Genomic DNA, 15,515 nt, shown 5'->3' with positions numbered 1-15,515 from the left:
AAAGGTTCAATTGTTGGTATCAGAAAAAAGTCTTGTCAAAGGAATGCACATGTGAAATAAGTAATCCCTAGTACTTCCTCTTCAAAAGTTAATTGCCAAGGTTAATTTTTTAAGTGGTTCAAACTCTACGGTCAAGGTCAAACATATTTATACCTGTTGACAGTTCACAATGAATACACATGTTAAGCATGAAAGCCCTAGCACCTACTGATCAAAATTTAGGCCAAGTTTAAAGTTGGGTATTTTTCTTGTAAAAATATGTATTCTAGGTCAAGTGATCAGAGGTAAAAATTAATGGTACCCAAATAAAAGGTCTTAATTGTCACAAGAAATAAACCTATAAAATGTGGAAGCCAATTGTATAGCCCATCCCACTTAAAACTTATGGGCAAGGTTATAATTTCTGCAGACAAATATACAGACATAATATAAACACAAGAAACAAAATATGTACATAATTAGTCAAATGGAAAAAAAATATACTATTTAATTGGAATCACAAAATAGATTGTTATTTCAGGGATAGGGAGTGGGTAGGGAGATTGGAACCCCCCCCCCTGGAATTTCCTTTGTTATTTAAACAAGACTATATACTGAAGCAAATAAAAAATGATTTTGGACATCCTCCCCCTAACTAAGAAAACATTGGGGTTTTTTTTGTTTATTTGTTTTCAGTGTATGATTTTTTTCTCCTGCTTGTCAGGAAATTCTAGGCATGAATATTTTGACTGAGATGTGAACCCCCCTCCCTACTCCCGAAAAAAATTCTGGATCCGCACCAGTATTGGCAGTAACTGAATGTCACATCGACAAGGGGAGATAACTTTACAATATGAAATTCGTCTAGTGTGGCATGCGATGATCTTTGACCCTTTTTGAACTTTAACCTAATCGTTTGGGTTTATTTTACCCCCACTATACTTAAACTTGTACTTACCGACCTCCATAGGTCCTGTAAACTTCATGAAATATAAATCCAATTATAACACAAAATGAATTAATCCAAAGCACACCATTCTGCAGCATGTTATAATGATATTCCATTCGGAAAACCTCCGTGCCGTCGATTCCGTCACCTTATCAGATGAAGTGGGAATCGGCCGAGGTGTACCGAATGGAGTTTAATCTAAAAATATGATAATGGGTGACGCAACGTGATGTGATGTAGAATTTACATGTCAAGAACAAATTTTAAATTAATTCATAACAAACACTGTTTTAACAAAACTGTTCCGTCTAGCCTATTCCCAAAAGTATGTACTGTGTGATTGTGGTGTCGAGAGGGGGGGGGGGGGGGGGGGGGGGGGATTAGTAAATTTAAAAAGGTCCTAATATGAGCAAAACATTTATCAAAATCTAATTTACTTTATTAATAGAATTCAAACTGGTATATAATGAATTAAGCATGTAAAATAAATATAAGAGGTTCTGAGTTATAGGTCACAGGGATAATTTCATACCCAATTTTATGAATACATATGTGAATTACAGGCACGTAGCAACCGGGGGGGGGGGGGGGCTTGGGGGGGCTGCCCCCCTTTTTTTCCCAACATTACCTGTACTATAAGAAAATGTCCATTAAAAAGATGGTTGCCCCCTCCCCCCACTTTTAACCACAGTATATACATTGCAAGGAAATATGGGAAAAATTGGAAGTGAAAGTAATTTTGCCTTGAAAAAAAAGTGGCCACCTCCCCCCCCCCCCCCCCCCATTTAATTTTTTTTCCTTGTTAATTTTTTTTGGTTATTAAAAAAAATTTTCTCAGGTTGCCCCCCCCCCCCCACTTTCAAAAACGATGCTACGTGCCTGAATTATATAGAATTATTTTGACTTTTTCCTTGGTAAGCCGCCCGTAGGATTGTGTATTTAGAGGCAAACACCTTAGTGCGGGTATTACTGTCTCATGACAGCATCTAGTTTTGCAATGTTCTATAATAAATCTTTCACATTTAATAAAATGCAGTTTTGTATCCTGTCGACTGTTTGGAAATTATGGTCCAAGGGAAAAAGACGTCTGGTATCTATAAGATCTATCCGTGGAACAACTCTACATATAAAGAAGTTTTCTGTGATATGGACACCATGGGAGGCGGGTGGACCGTATGTATAAATTTAATAATTTTGTATAAAAAAAAAATTCATAAATATCATTCAAGCAATAAAATGTAACAAAGACCATTTAAATAGGTAAACTTTATTGATGTGTTCTATTATACAATTTAGCTGAAGTTTAGTACTTACTAAAAAGTTCAGTAAAGTGACGTTTATTGGTATATGAACATATTACCTCATCATGAGAAAACACTAATCATCGATAGTAATGGACTTCAAGACGTGATAGATACAGTATAAATGCATTTTATAGTGGCGTAGCATCGTTTTTGAAAGGGGGAGCAGCCAGAGAAAAAAAAATTTTTTACTTACCTGAAAAAGTTGACAAGCAAAAAAAATTGGCCCAAAGTCGCAAATCCTATTAGGGGGGGGGGGGGGGGGAGGGGTAGGGGTAAACTTTTTCTCAGTGTCAACTACTTTTAGTACCAATCCTAAAACTTCATTTCGGAACATCACTAAAAGTCTGAAGGTGGGGGGGGGGGGGGGGGGGGCGAACCAGGCTTTCAATTCACATTTCCTATAGTATAAGTTAGGTTGGGAAAAAAAGTAGGGGGCCAGCCCCCAAAACCCCCGCCCGCCCGTTGCTACGCCCCTGTTTTATTCAAATTATATAAAAGAAGAGAACAACATTCAGTGTTGCAATACAAGAAAAAAAACAATTTTAAGAAGTTACATGTAACTTCTGTATTACTTAAAGTGGAGAGAGTATCATTTGAAAATTAACATAATTACTTTTTAGGTCTTTCAAAAGCGGATGGATGGATCTGTGTCTTTCTCTAGAAACTGGGCGGAATATCAGCAAGGATTTGGAAATGCCTCCACTGAATATTGGTTAGGTAATTTGTTTTCCTTTTAATCCTTCGATTAAAGACAAAATATTTGAACGAGGGTTTAACATCCTTAAAAATCGACTGACTGAAACTGTAGTTTTCAAAAAGACATTTGAATGTGTAAAATCAATAAAACATAAATTATATTTTACGAAATATATTATTTATCCTTGAAATGAAATATGTGGAGATACCTAACAGTATTCAAGCTCAAAAGTCCATCAAACAATACAAAATTGAAGCAGAGAAAATGCAAACTTCTAAAACATCAGAGGTGGGATCAGGTACCACGGAGTAGTTGTCATCCCTTTCTGACCGGTCATACATGTAACCACCGTGTGCTCCTTGTCATTATTGGGAATTAGCATAAATATCCGTCGACAATTCAGTGTGTATATAAGGGCCTAGCAATAAGTATGTGCAAGATCGGTTTCTTAAACACCCATGCCCCTTTATGATAGCTTATGGTGAGGTTTGTCAAACAGAAGTTTCTAAAGGATTTTTACGAGAAGCACTGACTTTTACAGTTGACGGTTAACATGGACACTTAAACATTTGTCATATACGGAGGTACAGAATTGATAATGGATAACAAAGACTTTGAAATGGTCACAGGTATGGTGTTAGGGGCACTTAGGCCGGGAGTTTAGGGTAGGGTGGCCGTTGTTTCCTTCAAAGACAAATTATACATTTTTTTCTACTTTAAAAATCCGTTATTTTCATGGAATTAAACGTCGAGCTAAATATTTATATCGTAAAAGAGCTTCCATACATTGTCCCAGTGTACAAGAAAGCCGTCAACTGTAAAAGTCAGCGCTTCTCGTAAAATTCCAGTAATTATCAAATTTAAGGTCAAAAAATCAAAAATGTTTTACTCAAGGAACGTCTTCTCACTCAGAATACATCTGTGAAACGAGACTTAGTACTAACGGTTCAAAAGTTATGGTCAAAGTTAAACTTTTTAAATCAAGTCATACTCCAATTCAAGGTCAAAATTGTTGTTATCCAGGTAAAGGTCTTGTAACAAGCAATACACCTGTGAAATATGAAAGCTCTATTACTAATGGTTAAAAAATCATGGTTAATGTTAAAGTTTTTTTATAAGTGGCCCGAAATCTCAAGGTCAAGATCAAAAGGTCAACTATTTTTACCCAATGACAAGTCTTGTCTCAATGAATACATGTACACATATTACATGTAGTATGAAATCCCTAGCATAAACTATTAAATGTTATTGCTATTATTAAATTGGGAAATATTTGGTAGAATGGGTCAATCTTCGAAATCACGGTTAAGGTCACGTAGTCTAATTTAGTGGTACCATACAAAAGATCTTGTCACAAAGAATAAACCTGTAAAATATAATAACAGCTTTAGCTCCACCTACTCAAAAAGTATGGATGTGGTTTAAGTTTTTGCAGACAAACACATTAACAGACAGCTAGACAGACTGGCGGACAGACGGAAGGACAGGGCAAAAACCAAATACCACCTAATCTTTAATTAAGGGGGCATAAAAACATCAGTCAACATTTGACTTAATGACAAATTGTATTTGTTAACAAGGTCATTGGTCATTCAAACACACTCTGAGAAAGTTTGTTTTAAATGTACAAATTTGTGCACTGACGTCACGTAAATGAAAGATACAATAAAATTTTTCTTACTAACTCCTTTGAAACATCTTATTTATACTTTATTATCTCTGAAATATTTCATTGATTCTTTTTTATATCGTCTTTAGGAGGCCTTGAACAACACCCCCCCCCCAATAAAGAAGGCAATCCCAATATGAAGTCCATTGAAGGGTCTAGGTGAAAAAAGCTCCATAGTTTTTTTTATTAACATGTGGAGACATCTAAGGGCACTCGGCACGTTCAGAACACATTATGTCTTGGACTCTTTTTTTCGCAGAAACCATGCCTCTGGTAGTAACTCCTTTCTCTGCTTTTTTAAGAACCCTTTCTACACTACACTAAAGAGTTTCGATTCTATTACATTGTTTCTACAATAAGCGTGATCTGACGCTGAATCGTAATTTCAAAAAATATATATTTACAATATACTTCTCAGTTTGAAATCAATTCAGGTTTTCTTAACATTTTTGAAGGCCAATACAAATGTACATTTTATTCATATGTATTTTCTCAAGTGCCGAAATTAAGGATTCATCAGTAAATAGATAAACTCAATATATATACACCTTTATTCAATATAATTTTCCCTAAGTCAAAAAAAGTTTTTTTCACTTGTGTAGAGAGGGTCCTTAAATAGTCTATCAAAGCATTTAATTCCTTAAAAGTATTATCACTTCTAAGTTCTATCTTAGACAAACTGAATCTTATCAGCTGTCATCCGTGGCCTGTATAAGTTAATTTTTTTTTACTTTTTCGACTTTTCCCCAAAGCACAATAAGGTAGAACATTTTTAAAATTTTTCAAATTCTTGTCCTCAGTAGGTAGAATTGGGTCGTATTAAGAGATCTTGATTTTACATTAGGATATGTAGAAAAACATCTTTAAGACATTTTTATGAAAGTCAGCAGGACCAAACATCGATATTTAAGCAATTTCAATTTGTTAAGTTTACTCAAAAATAGAAATCAACAGGAGAGCTACATTTTACATAGGGATATATTTAATATGATTTTAATTTTTATTCAAATATTGGATTCTTGGGCTAAGATGGGACAAAAACGGGTATCAAGTTTAACATTTGGATTCCCTAAAAAGCCGCTGTAAATGAAAAGATTAATTTTGCATTTGCATGGCTTAGGCACACAAATACTCTCTCCTACATACCCTTCCTCACACACCCTCACAATCTTTAACACACAAACCCTCATCTCACACACACTCTGTCTATCTCTCTCTTTCTAAAAAAAGAGGTGGGGTGTTTTTATTCTGCACGAATAATTACATTCTTTTATTCGAAAAGAATAGTCGATATTCCTTTTACATGAATAAAGAGATGTTCCGTTATAGAATAAGTTAATCGGTACTTTTAGGATTAAAAATTATATTGCTTTGCACGTAAGTTGATTCATAAACTAAAACTTATAGCTAATTACATTTGATTGATCATTTTAATTTTTTCCGGGTTTCTGAAAATCTATATATAGAAATTGAAAGGAAGAATTGTGAAAATCGAACAGGAATAAAAAAAAAATCCAATATTTGGAATTTACTTATGTGTTTGAATTGGAATTTCATATTGTAATTTCATCCATGACCTACATGTACAATGTAAATACATCCTAATAAATTCGCAAAATGATGCTTCCATATTTATGTTTGAAGCAACAGTTCTAGAACAGGATACTAGGCCATGGGGCAATAAAACATTGTACAGCTCACTTATAATCTCACTCTTCTTTTGCTTATGGGAGATATCGCATTAATGTCGTATATATTCTTTTTTCAGGAAATGATGCAATACATGCATTAACCGTCAACTCCTCTTCCCTGTACGTCAAATTACAACATAAAAATGGACGCCATTACTTCCAGTATTACTCGGACTTCCGGATCAGTGGCGCTGACGATGACTATAGATTACATCTGGGATCTTACTCCAACGGAACAGCAGGTGATAGTCATATTGAAACTAATATTCGGTCAAAGTAGTTTGAGGTAATCAAGAATAACTTGAAAGTTGAATTCAACAAGCAAAAAATTCTTTAGTTTTCAGTTCGTTTTCAAGCATTTTTGATTAAGATATCATTCTGAAAAGGTTTTTTTTTAAATGAAGAATACGAATTTTTAAGTCAACTACGTGGCGCAGTTGTAGAGCGTCAGATCTAGAGTCGCAGAATAAGAAATTGATCCTTACTTCGCGGGTTCGAATCCCACAAAGGGACGTTGAAACTGATCCTTTTGATGAGACTGTATGAAATGAGGTCACATATCGCAGTAGGTTCTGGAATAAAATGATTCCTTGCTGTGCAATTTCTCAGAGTGCCAAAAAAAGGGAGAGTTTTTGCGCTCTCCGATGGCAATGGTGTCGTCTCCAAAAGGTTAAAAAAAAATTCGACAGTAAGACCTTAAACAGCAAACATAAAAAAGCGAATCTTAAAGGGCAATGATTTCAGAAGAGTGAATAAATTGTAATTTATAGAGGAAATATGGAATTAATATAATTTTCCAGAGAGAACTGAATGCTTTGCACTTGGATATACTGTGAATGTATATGGATTTTTTATAACATGTATGAAAACACCGGGAGATATTTTATTTTATGAGTGATAAGGCAAACGCACCTGTACCCATCATTAATGTTGAAAATATGTGTAGTGACTACATATATGCCCGTTATGCGTACATGTAAATTATCCTTACACTGAAAATTTGACTCTTCATAGTTAAATTATTTACTATAACTATTTTTTAATGTATGTTGTTGTTAAACATATCTCTAAAACATACACATCAAATTGGTTTTCCCTATAATTTTACCTTAGTAAGATAACAAAACAAGAACAATGTTGTAAAAAAGAAAAACTTATTTCTCGAGAACGAAATCAATGTACTTATGTGTTTTAAGAAATTAAAGAGTTGAAAAGTGAAAATATTTTTATAATTTTAATTTATTTTTAATCGAATGAAAATGATTGCTTTTTTCTTACTTTATGTCTGTTAAAGTACCTGTACCATTATCTTTGTATACTTCCGGTCGATTACTAATGTTCAAATGTTACTCTGAAAAAAAATTAAGCTTAATGTAAAAGACTAGTTATCAAAAAACTGCAAAAGACAGTATTGCAATTTTTTACTAGATAAAGTAGGACAAATCATTGAAAAGTGGAAAGAAAATTGGCAAAAGGAAAGAACTGGTTGTGCTAGAAATAAAACCCAATATTAGTACACTTATTGTTATTTTTATTGAGCAAACAAGAAATCCGTAAGCCAATGCTCACTAGTAATTCCCCTGCTCCGATGTGAATATACAATATCATGTTAATAAACGTAATGAATATATGCATGGAAAAATAGGACTTTGACAGATTCAAAGAAAAATATATCTCACCATACTGCCTGCCTCAACAAAGTATGTACACAAATTTCTTTTATGAGTGTTTGCTTAGAAAACTGCGATGAAATTTTGTTAATTTATGAAAGGGACAGAATTGCACTGGCAAACAGGAAGTTCAGAAATTGGATTAGAACAAAAATAAAACCCGTTATATGGCTTGCCTCAGAGAAGATTGTGTTAAAATTTCATGCATATACGATGAGTAGCTGAGAAAACTGCGACGAAAAGTTGTTATGTATGAAACAGACAGATGCACAGACAAACAGGAAGTTGATACGATTTTGCCAAAAATGTATCCTATCATATGGCATGCCTTAGAGAAGATTGTATTAAAATTTCAAGCATCTGCGTTGATTAGTTGCTGAGATAAATTGTTATGGACGGACGTACAGCTAGACAGACGGATGGACCCACACGGGTAAAACAGTATCCCCCTTCTCCTTTGAAGCGGGGGTATAATAACCAGTTCTTTTTTAATGTGAATAGTAATTTTAAAATTACACTGGCTTGCATTTTTTTCACTGAATTCATCTTCTTTCTACATTTTTGTATCACACAATACAGAGTAGTTTGGGAAGCATCCAATTTCTTGTCGCACTCGCTCAGTCTTTTTGAATATCAGCCGACAACAGGAAGGATGTAGAATAATGAAAACTGGATTTTTAATTAGAAAGTAATCGTGATATTGTCTTTAAAGAAAACAGAAAATTATATTGTATATGGTATTTATCAAGCATTTTAGACAAATGCATCGTAGATAAACTCTCTTTCTGAAGACACTACATGGAAAAACATGTTTTAAATATTACAAAATAAATACATTATGTAAATGTATTCCCTTTTTTCTTTGAAATGAGATATTTATATATACATGGCCTGTTTTACCATACGACTTTTTTCAGATTTTATTAATTGTTTATAGACTTATGCTAGATTGTGTTTTAACCTTTCTTTTATTTTTTAGATTGTTTTATCTAGTATGTCAAGCGCTTTAGAGTTCACATAAGATAAGGCGCTAGATAAAATTTTATTTAAATTAGATTATTATTACATATTTATTTTGGCTCAAAGAGGTATTATTATATAATCACATTTCATGCAACTTTATTTTTTTTAATTAATTATATTATATTATAAGTTATTATAAAAATAGTACATAATAAGCGAATCTACACCTTAATTTTCTCGAAAGGTTTCCTCTCAAAAGAAAATAATGTAATCATTCTTGCCTTTGAATTTTTTTTTATTAAAAATATTTTTTTTATCTGGTTGCAGGAGATATGTTAATCTCGCCACAAAATAACCAAACGTTCAAGACCCCGGATCATTCTACCCATGGCTCACCTGGTTGTTTCAGTCTGTACACAGAGGGAGGATGGTGGTTCAGGGACTGCCATAACGCCTATTTAAATGGAGTTTATGGGTCACGTGATTGGCGCAATCCTTGGGCCAGAGTTATAGTATATGGCACAGAGTTTGGCTCTTCACAAATGATGACTAGAAGACACAAATAGTTCCTGAAAACTATTCCTCTACAAAGGAATGATAACATAAAATATTGTTAATGATAATGAATATATGGCACAGTGATATGTCAATTAACAGTTTCATTAAAGAATTAAATGCATATACAATAACATTTTATATGACTTTTCTGATAGAAATGGAAGGAACATTTACTGTTACCAATTGTATTTGAAAGGGGAAGTAGGTTCAGCCGGAAAATATAACTAGCCAGAAAATGTTGGCACGTAAGAGGATGCGTTTTCATATGTTATATGACACAATTAAAGACATTAAAGTACAGAAATTATATTATAAATAAAATTACGAATGGTTGTGTAATTTTCGGACAAATTATATTGCTTTATAATAAAGGAATGTTTTAGGTTGTGTGTGAGTTATTTGTGTGTACATGTAAAGCACACATACTTGTAAATTAGGCATATTTCATAAAGCGAGCTTTGTGTTACATTAACACACGTTTCTCTGTGTATATTTCTACGCAAAAGTATAAACGACAATAGTATTCAAATCAGTTTCACAGTTGGCTCATTAGAAAAACACAGCATATGTAAATTAAAACATATAGCGATTTTATCACGCTTACGTCTTATTTGTTGATGCATTGTGGGATATTGGACTCGACTTCAACTTTCGATATTTCTAATGTTTATTTAAGAAATGAAACACATTTTCCATAGACATTAAATTAGATCCTCATCATAAATTCTGAATGCTATTCTATAATTTTTTCCAGTGAGCTTTACTCACAATAAATTTGTAAATCATTTGAAAAATATCAGATAACAAATATCAGAGGTATTATCATTTTACAAACAGTTAGTAAAACGATAAGAAACAGTATTTAAGCTCAAAAGTCCATTTAATAATACAAAATACATGTAGGAGCAGAGCAAACAAGACCTCCATCAGAGATGGGATCAGATGCCATGGACGAGATATCATCATCTGCCGACCAGTCACACCACGTGTGCTCCTTGTGAAATAATGGAAAAAGCCGCCGCCGATTAAATGGCTTTTGACTTAATGATAAATTATATTTGCTGACAAAACCATTGTATCGACCATAGAACTTACGAAATTATGACTTTAAATGAGACTGCTGATACTCTAGTTTCATAAACGTGTTTATCAATAATTTACCTCGTTTTAAAAATTGTACATAAAGGAAGCAACCATGCAGTGTTAAAGGAATTCATTGGACTTTGTTAATTATGGCAACTGAGTCCCCTTTTATTTAATTTTCAGTTTTCATTATCAAAATTTGCCTTCAGTGGCAAACTGCAGGTAAAATATTCTATCATTCTTTTGATTTTGACAAAGGCACATTTGATTATATAAATTTTACAAAATCTTAATGAGAATTTCTAATTGATAATAATTATCCACTTAAAGCCACAAAACATCACAATGGATTATTTTACGTCATAGTCACCTGCATTATCTTTTATAATTGAGTTATTGAATACATAATACAGCCAACGTACAAACGTACTCTGTGCACATTCAAGTACATTGCATAATAAATTCTTTATTTAGTCTATATTTTAAAAAAAATATCGACGCACTAAGATTTAATAAAACAAGAGGCCCAGGGGCCACATCGCTCACTTGAGCAATTGGCTAGGAAAAAGCACATATCAGATCAGAACTGAAAGTTGACAGGGGGGGGGGGCTTGAATTTTAACCCCCAGTGGGTCATGATTTGAGCAAACTAGAATTTACACTACCTGAGGATGATTCCCTATAAATATAACTAAGCATAGCTTTGAAGTACTTGAAAAGAAGATTTTAATAGGTTTTCCTATATATTTCTATGTAAAACTTTTATCGGCCATTTGGCCCCGTGGTCCCCACCCTACCCCCGAGGGTTATGATTTGAACAAACTTGAATCTACACAACCTGGAGATGATTCCACATGAGTTTCATCTTTCCTGGCCCAGTGGTTCTTGAGAAGAAGATTTTTCCTATATATTCCTATGTAAAATTTTGATCGGCCATTTTGGCCCCACCCTACCCCCTGGGGTCATGATTTGAACAAACTTGAATCTACACTACCTGAGGATGATTCCACATGAGTTTCATTTTTCCTGGCCCAGTGGTTCTTGAGAAGAATATTTTTAAAGATTTTTCCTTTATATTCCTATGTAAAACTTTGATCGGCCATTTTGGCCCCACCCTACCCCCTGGGGTCATGATTTGAACAAACTTGAATCTACACAACCTAGAGATGATTCCACAGGAATTTCATCTTTCCTGTCTAAATGGTTCTTGAGAAGAAGATTTTTCCTATATATTCCTATGTAAAACTTTGATCGGCCATTTTTGCCCCACCCTACCCCCGGGGGTCATGATTTGAACAAACTTAAATCTACATTACTTGAGGATGATTCCACATGAGTTTCATTTTTCCTGGCCCAGTGGTTCTTAAGAAGAAGATTTTTTAAAAATTCCATTAATTTTTCTCTAATTCATAGTTATCTCCCCTTGGAAAAGGGCGTGGCCCCTCATTTGAACAAACCTGAATCCCCTTAACCTAAGGATACTTTATGGCAAGTTTGGTTGAAATTGGCCCAGTGGTTCTTGAGAAGGTGAAAAGTTTACAACAACAACAACGACGACGACAACGACGACTACAACGACAACGACGACAGACAACGGACAAATTGTGATCAGAAAAGCTCACTTGAGCCTTTGGCTCAGGTGAGCTAAAAAAAAAATTTGGTGAAAATTTTAGCTTATTATTCACATTATTTTTAAGAAAAACGCTTTGTCCACGATTGACCGGAAAACCCCCGTTTATATATTTATCATATATATACAAGTTACTCCGTTTATATTTTACTTTCATATATAGCATATTAAAATTCAAGTATATGAAAAACGAACACTGATCGACCGTAGTAAACAAGGGCAAAAAGCATTTACCCTGCGAACACCACATTAGGGATCAGGTACAAGGAGGAGTAAGCATCCCTTGATCTATGCTCTCTCTTATAACTGGGAAATACAGGGTGGCTTCCTATATAAACATGGACTTGTTTGATTATCGCGTTTAAATTGTTATAAAAATATGCACATATAAAAATACAGTAGGTTGTACTCTAGAGCCAATGAGGAGAAAATATCAAAACAGAAGAAAGGAGCTTTTTCCACGATTTTAAAATATTCAGGCTCATTAACTTTTATTATTCATTATATATTATTTTAAAATTATCTCATGTTGTAGAATCCTTACACTGTTTATCCTGCACGGATACTGTATCACCTCTCCACTGTCATCTCATCAGAAAATGTCCTACTGGTGATGTAAGAATATAAGCTTATTTTAAAAACGGGATGTCATACAAAACGAATTTGAAGAGTAACTAGCAAAAGAAAATTGAAGGCCAATTCCTTCTAGCAAAGTTTAACGCCACAATAAAAAAAGAGGAAAAAATATACATTTATGTTTAACATATAATTGAGTTTTTTCTTCAAAAATAAAATTTCCCAATTAGTCATGTAAAAAATTACAGATAGTCTCTTATATCATAATGGTTTGGGTAATGGCTTAGTATGAAAGTTGGTCTTACATAGAAAACCATACATTTTCTTATAAACGAAATACTAAAGGATGGCGTAGGGTCGCAGTATTGTAAAAAATGTACAAAATAATATACATCTTTGAGAAATCATTCTCAATTAAACTACTTATATACCTCAATGTTAGGAGTCGATTTCTTCGAATCATTATCCCTTGGATAGTGTGGGCAAAAAGTTGTAAGTGGACAACCAGTGTGTATATAATGACCTAGCAATTAGTATGTAAAGCATCAGTCAGCATTTAACTTAATGATGAATATATTATCTAAAAAAGCCGTTGTATCAAGCATAAAATTAGCGAAAAGACTTTTAACAAATATCCTTGTTTCATCATTTAGTTTTTTAATACTTTGTGTCACTTGAGAAATTTTGTCCTTGGAGCATTTTCTTATGTATCAAATTAACTGAGACATATTATTCTTAGTAAGGGGCAATGATTTTGAGAGAAAGAAAGAAAAAATCAAACTGAAAGTAAGCATTGCCATAATTATATGGGTTTAGAAGTGCAATGTTAAAGTATTTTAATTGAAATCACGTCCTGGCTAGCAGAGTCATATGTCACATAGTCAAGCTCTCGTAGGAATGTATAAGAAAATTGTAATGCCAGATAGCTTGAACAAGCAAAGAAAGAGGTAAAGTTTCTACTATATCTTCTATAAATTAGTTTTGTTAAATATTTCAATTACCAATGCCATTGTCACATAATTATTTCTGTAGGAATAGGAAAGTAATACAGTGTAAATATAATGTTGTACTTTGTGAAAGTTTTTATGCATGTCCTAAAAAAGGTATGTTTCGTGGAACAATTTACAACCATTAATGGCGAACAGCTCTACAACATGGGATGCTACACAGAAAGGGTAAAACATTTTGCAATAATGATATATAATAATTATTCAGAATAGCGTTTGCGTTTCTAAAGCAGTTATATTTCGCATTTTAAAACATTTTCACATTTAAAAAGAGTCTATTATGTAAACAGATTTTTAATTATCAATATTTTTTCATATATTATGCAAATAGTATTATATATCAACTAGAAAATGGCTCAGTGCCCCTAAGTTTAAGCACTGAAATCCAGATTGCCATTATAGTTTTGGTTCTGCAACCTTAAGGTCTACATGTATATTTTGTTATTAGCGAAATACAAAATAATTTTATCCTCAATGTGAAGATTTTCACATCGATATTGTACTTTTACTGTGATTGTTTATGTATACAGATATGTCATGGCAACCAGGTTGCAGCTAGGAGACGTCAATTATCTCATTTGACCGGAAATGACAATCCACAATGTGTACACTGCTGCAAGTCTGATGCTTGTAATTCCCAGGGTTGTGGTTCTACGGGTAAATATACTATTATATACCATACATTTATATTGTTAAAATATGTTTTCCAGTTTTTTCCTTAATCTCTTCTCATAATTATCTTTTACCTTTAGTTCAAATTTTATAATTTATATGAAATATACATTTCATAATTGTATCATACAGATAAACGTTCAAGAGCAGTTTGATTATTCTTTTATCTCAAAGAGATAAAAGTTCAAGAGCATCTATTTTGTAAAACATTATCTTTAGCGCACCTGAGCTGAAAGCTCAAGTGAGCTTTTCTGATCACCCGTTGTCCGTCGTCCGTCCGTCTGTCTGTCTGTCTGTCCGTCCGTCCTTCCGTCTGTAAACTTTTCACATTTGCAACTTCTTCTCAAGAACCACTGGGCCAATTTTAAACAAACTTGGTACAAAACATCCTCGGGTTAAGGGAAATTTAAATTGTTAAAATCAAGGGCCAAGTTCCCTTCCAAGGGGAGATAATCAATAATTTACAAAAACAGGGTAGGGTCATTAAAAAATCTTCTCAAGAACCACTAGGCCAGAAAAGCTGAAACTTATGTGGAAGCGTCCTGGGGTAGTGCAGATTCTAAACTTTTCAAATCATGACCCCCGGGGGTAGGGCGGGGCCACAATAGGGAATCCAAGTTTAACATAGAAATATATAGGAAAAAACTTTTAAAAATCTTCTTCTCAAGAGCCACAGGGCCAGAAAAGCTGAAACTTATGTGGAAGCATCCTGGGATAGTGTAAATTCTGAATTGTTCAAATCATGACCCCCGGAGGTAGGGCGGGGCCACAATAGGAAAGCCAAGTTTTACATAGAAATATATAGGAAAAAATTTAAACATCTTCTTCTCAAGAACCACAGGGCCAGAAAAGCTGAAACATATGTGGAAGCATCCTGGGGTAGTGTAGATTCTAAATTGTTCAAATCATGACCCCCGGCGGTAGGGCTGGGCCACAATAAGGAATCCAAGTTTTACATAGAAATATATTGGAAAAACTTTAAAAATCTTCTTCTCAAGAACTACTGGGCCAGAAAAGCTTAAACTTATGTGTAAGCTCCCTGGGGTAGTGTAGATTCTATATTGTTC

General features: G+C 33.7%; 1 protein-coding gene across 1 annotated transcript in view; it reads left to right on the top strand.

Moving 5' to 3' along the window:
* LOC134237106 (angiopoietin-related protein 7-like) overlaps nt 1-9,564 on the top strand; it is a 26,929-nt gene extending 17,365 nt beyond the window's left edge. The window contains exons 2-5 of the mRNA XM_062719210.1: nt 1,965-2,101; nt 2,853-2,949; nt 6,367-6,531; nt 9,250-9,564. Of these exons, the coding sequence (XP_062575194.1) occupies nt 1,965-2,101; nt 2,853-2,949; nt 6,367-6,531; nt 9,250-9,488 (638 nt within the window). The 3' untranslated portion in view covers nt 9,489-9,564. The remainder of the gene's footprint in view (nt 1-1,964; nt 2,102-2,852; nt 2,950-6,366; nt 6,532-9,249) is intronic.
* The last annotated feature ends 5,951 nt before the right edge of the window (nt 9,565-15,515 follow it).

Source organism: Saccostrea cucullata, unplaced genomic scaffold (genome assembly GCF_032062105.1).
Source record: "Saccostrea cucullata isolate Sc308-1 unplaced genomic scaffold, CSIRO_AGI_Scuc_v1 ctg1772, whole genome shotgun sequence".
Classification (NCBI taxonomy): Eukaryota; Metazoa; Mollusca; class Bivalvia; order Ostreida; family Ostreidae; genus Saccostrea; species Saccostrea cuccullata.
This window is presented reverse-complemented; position numbering and strand designations above follow the sequence as displayed.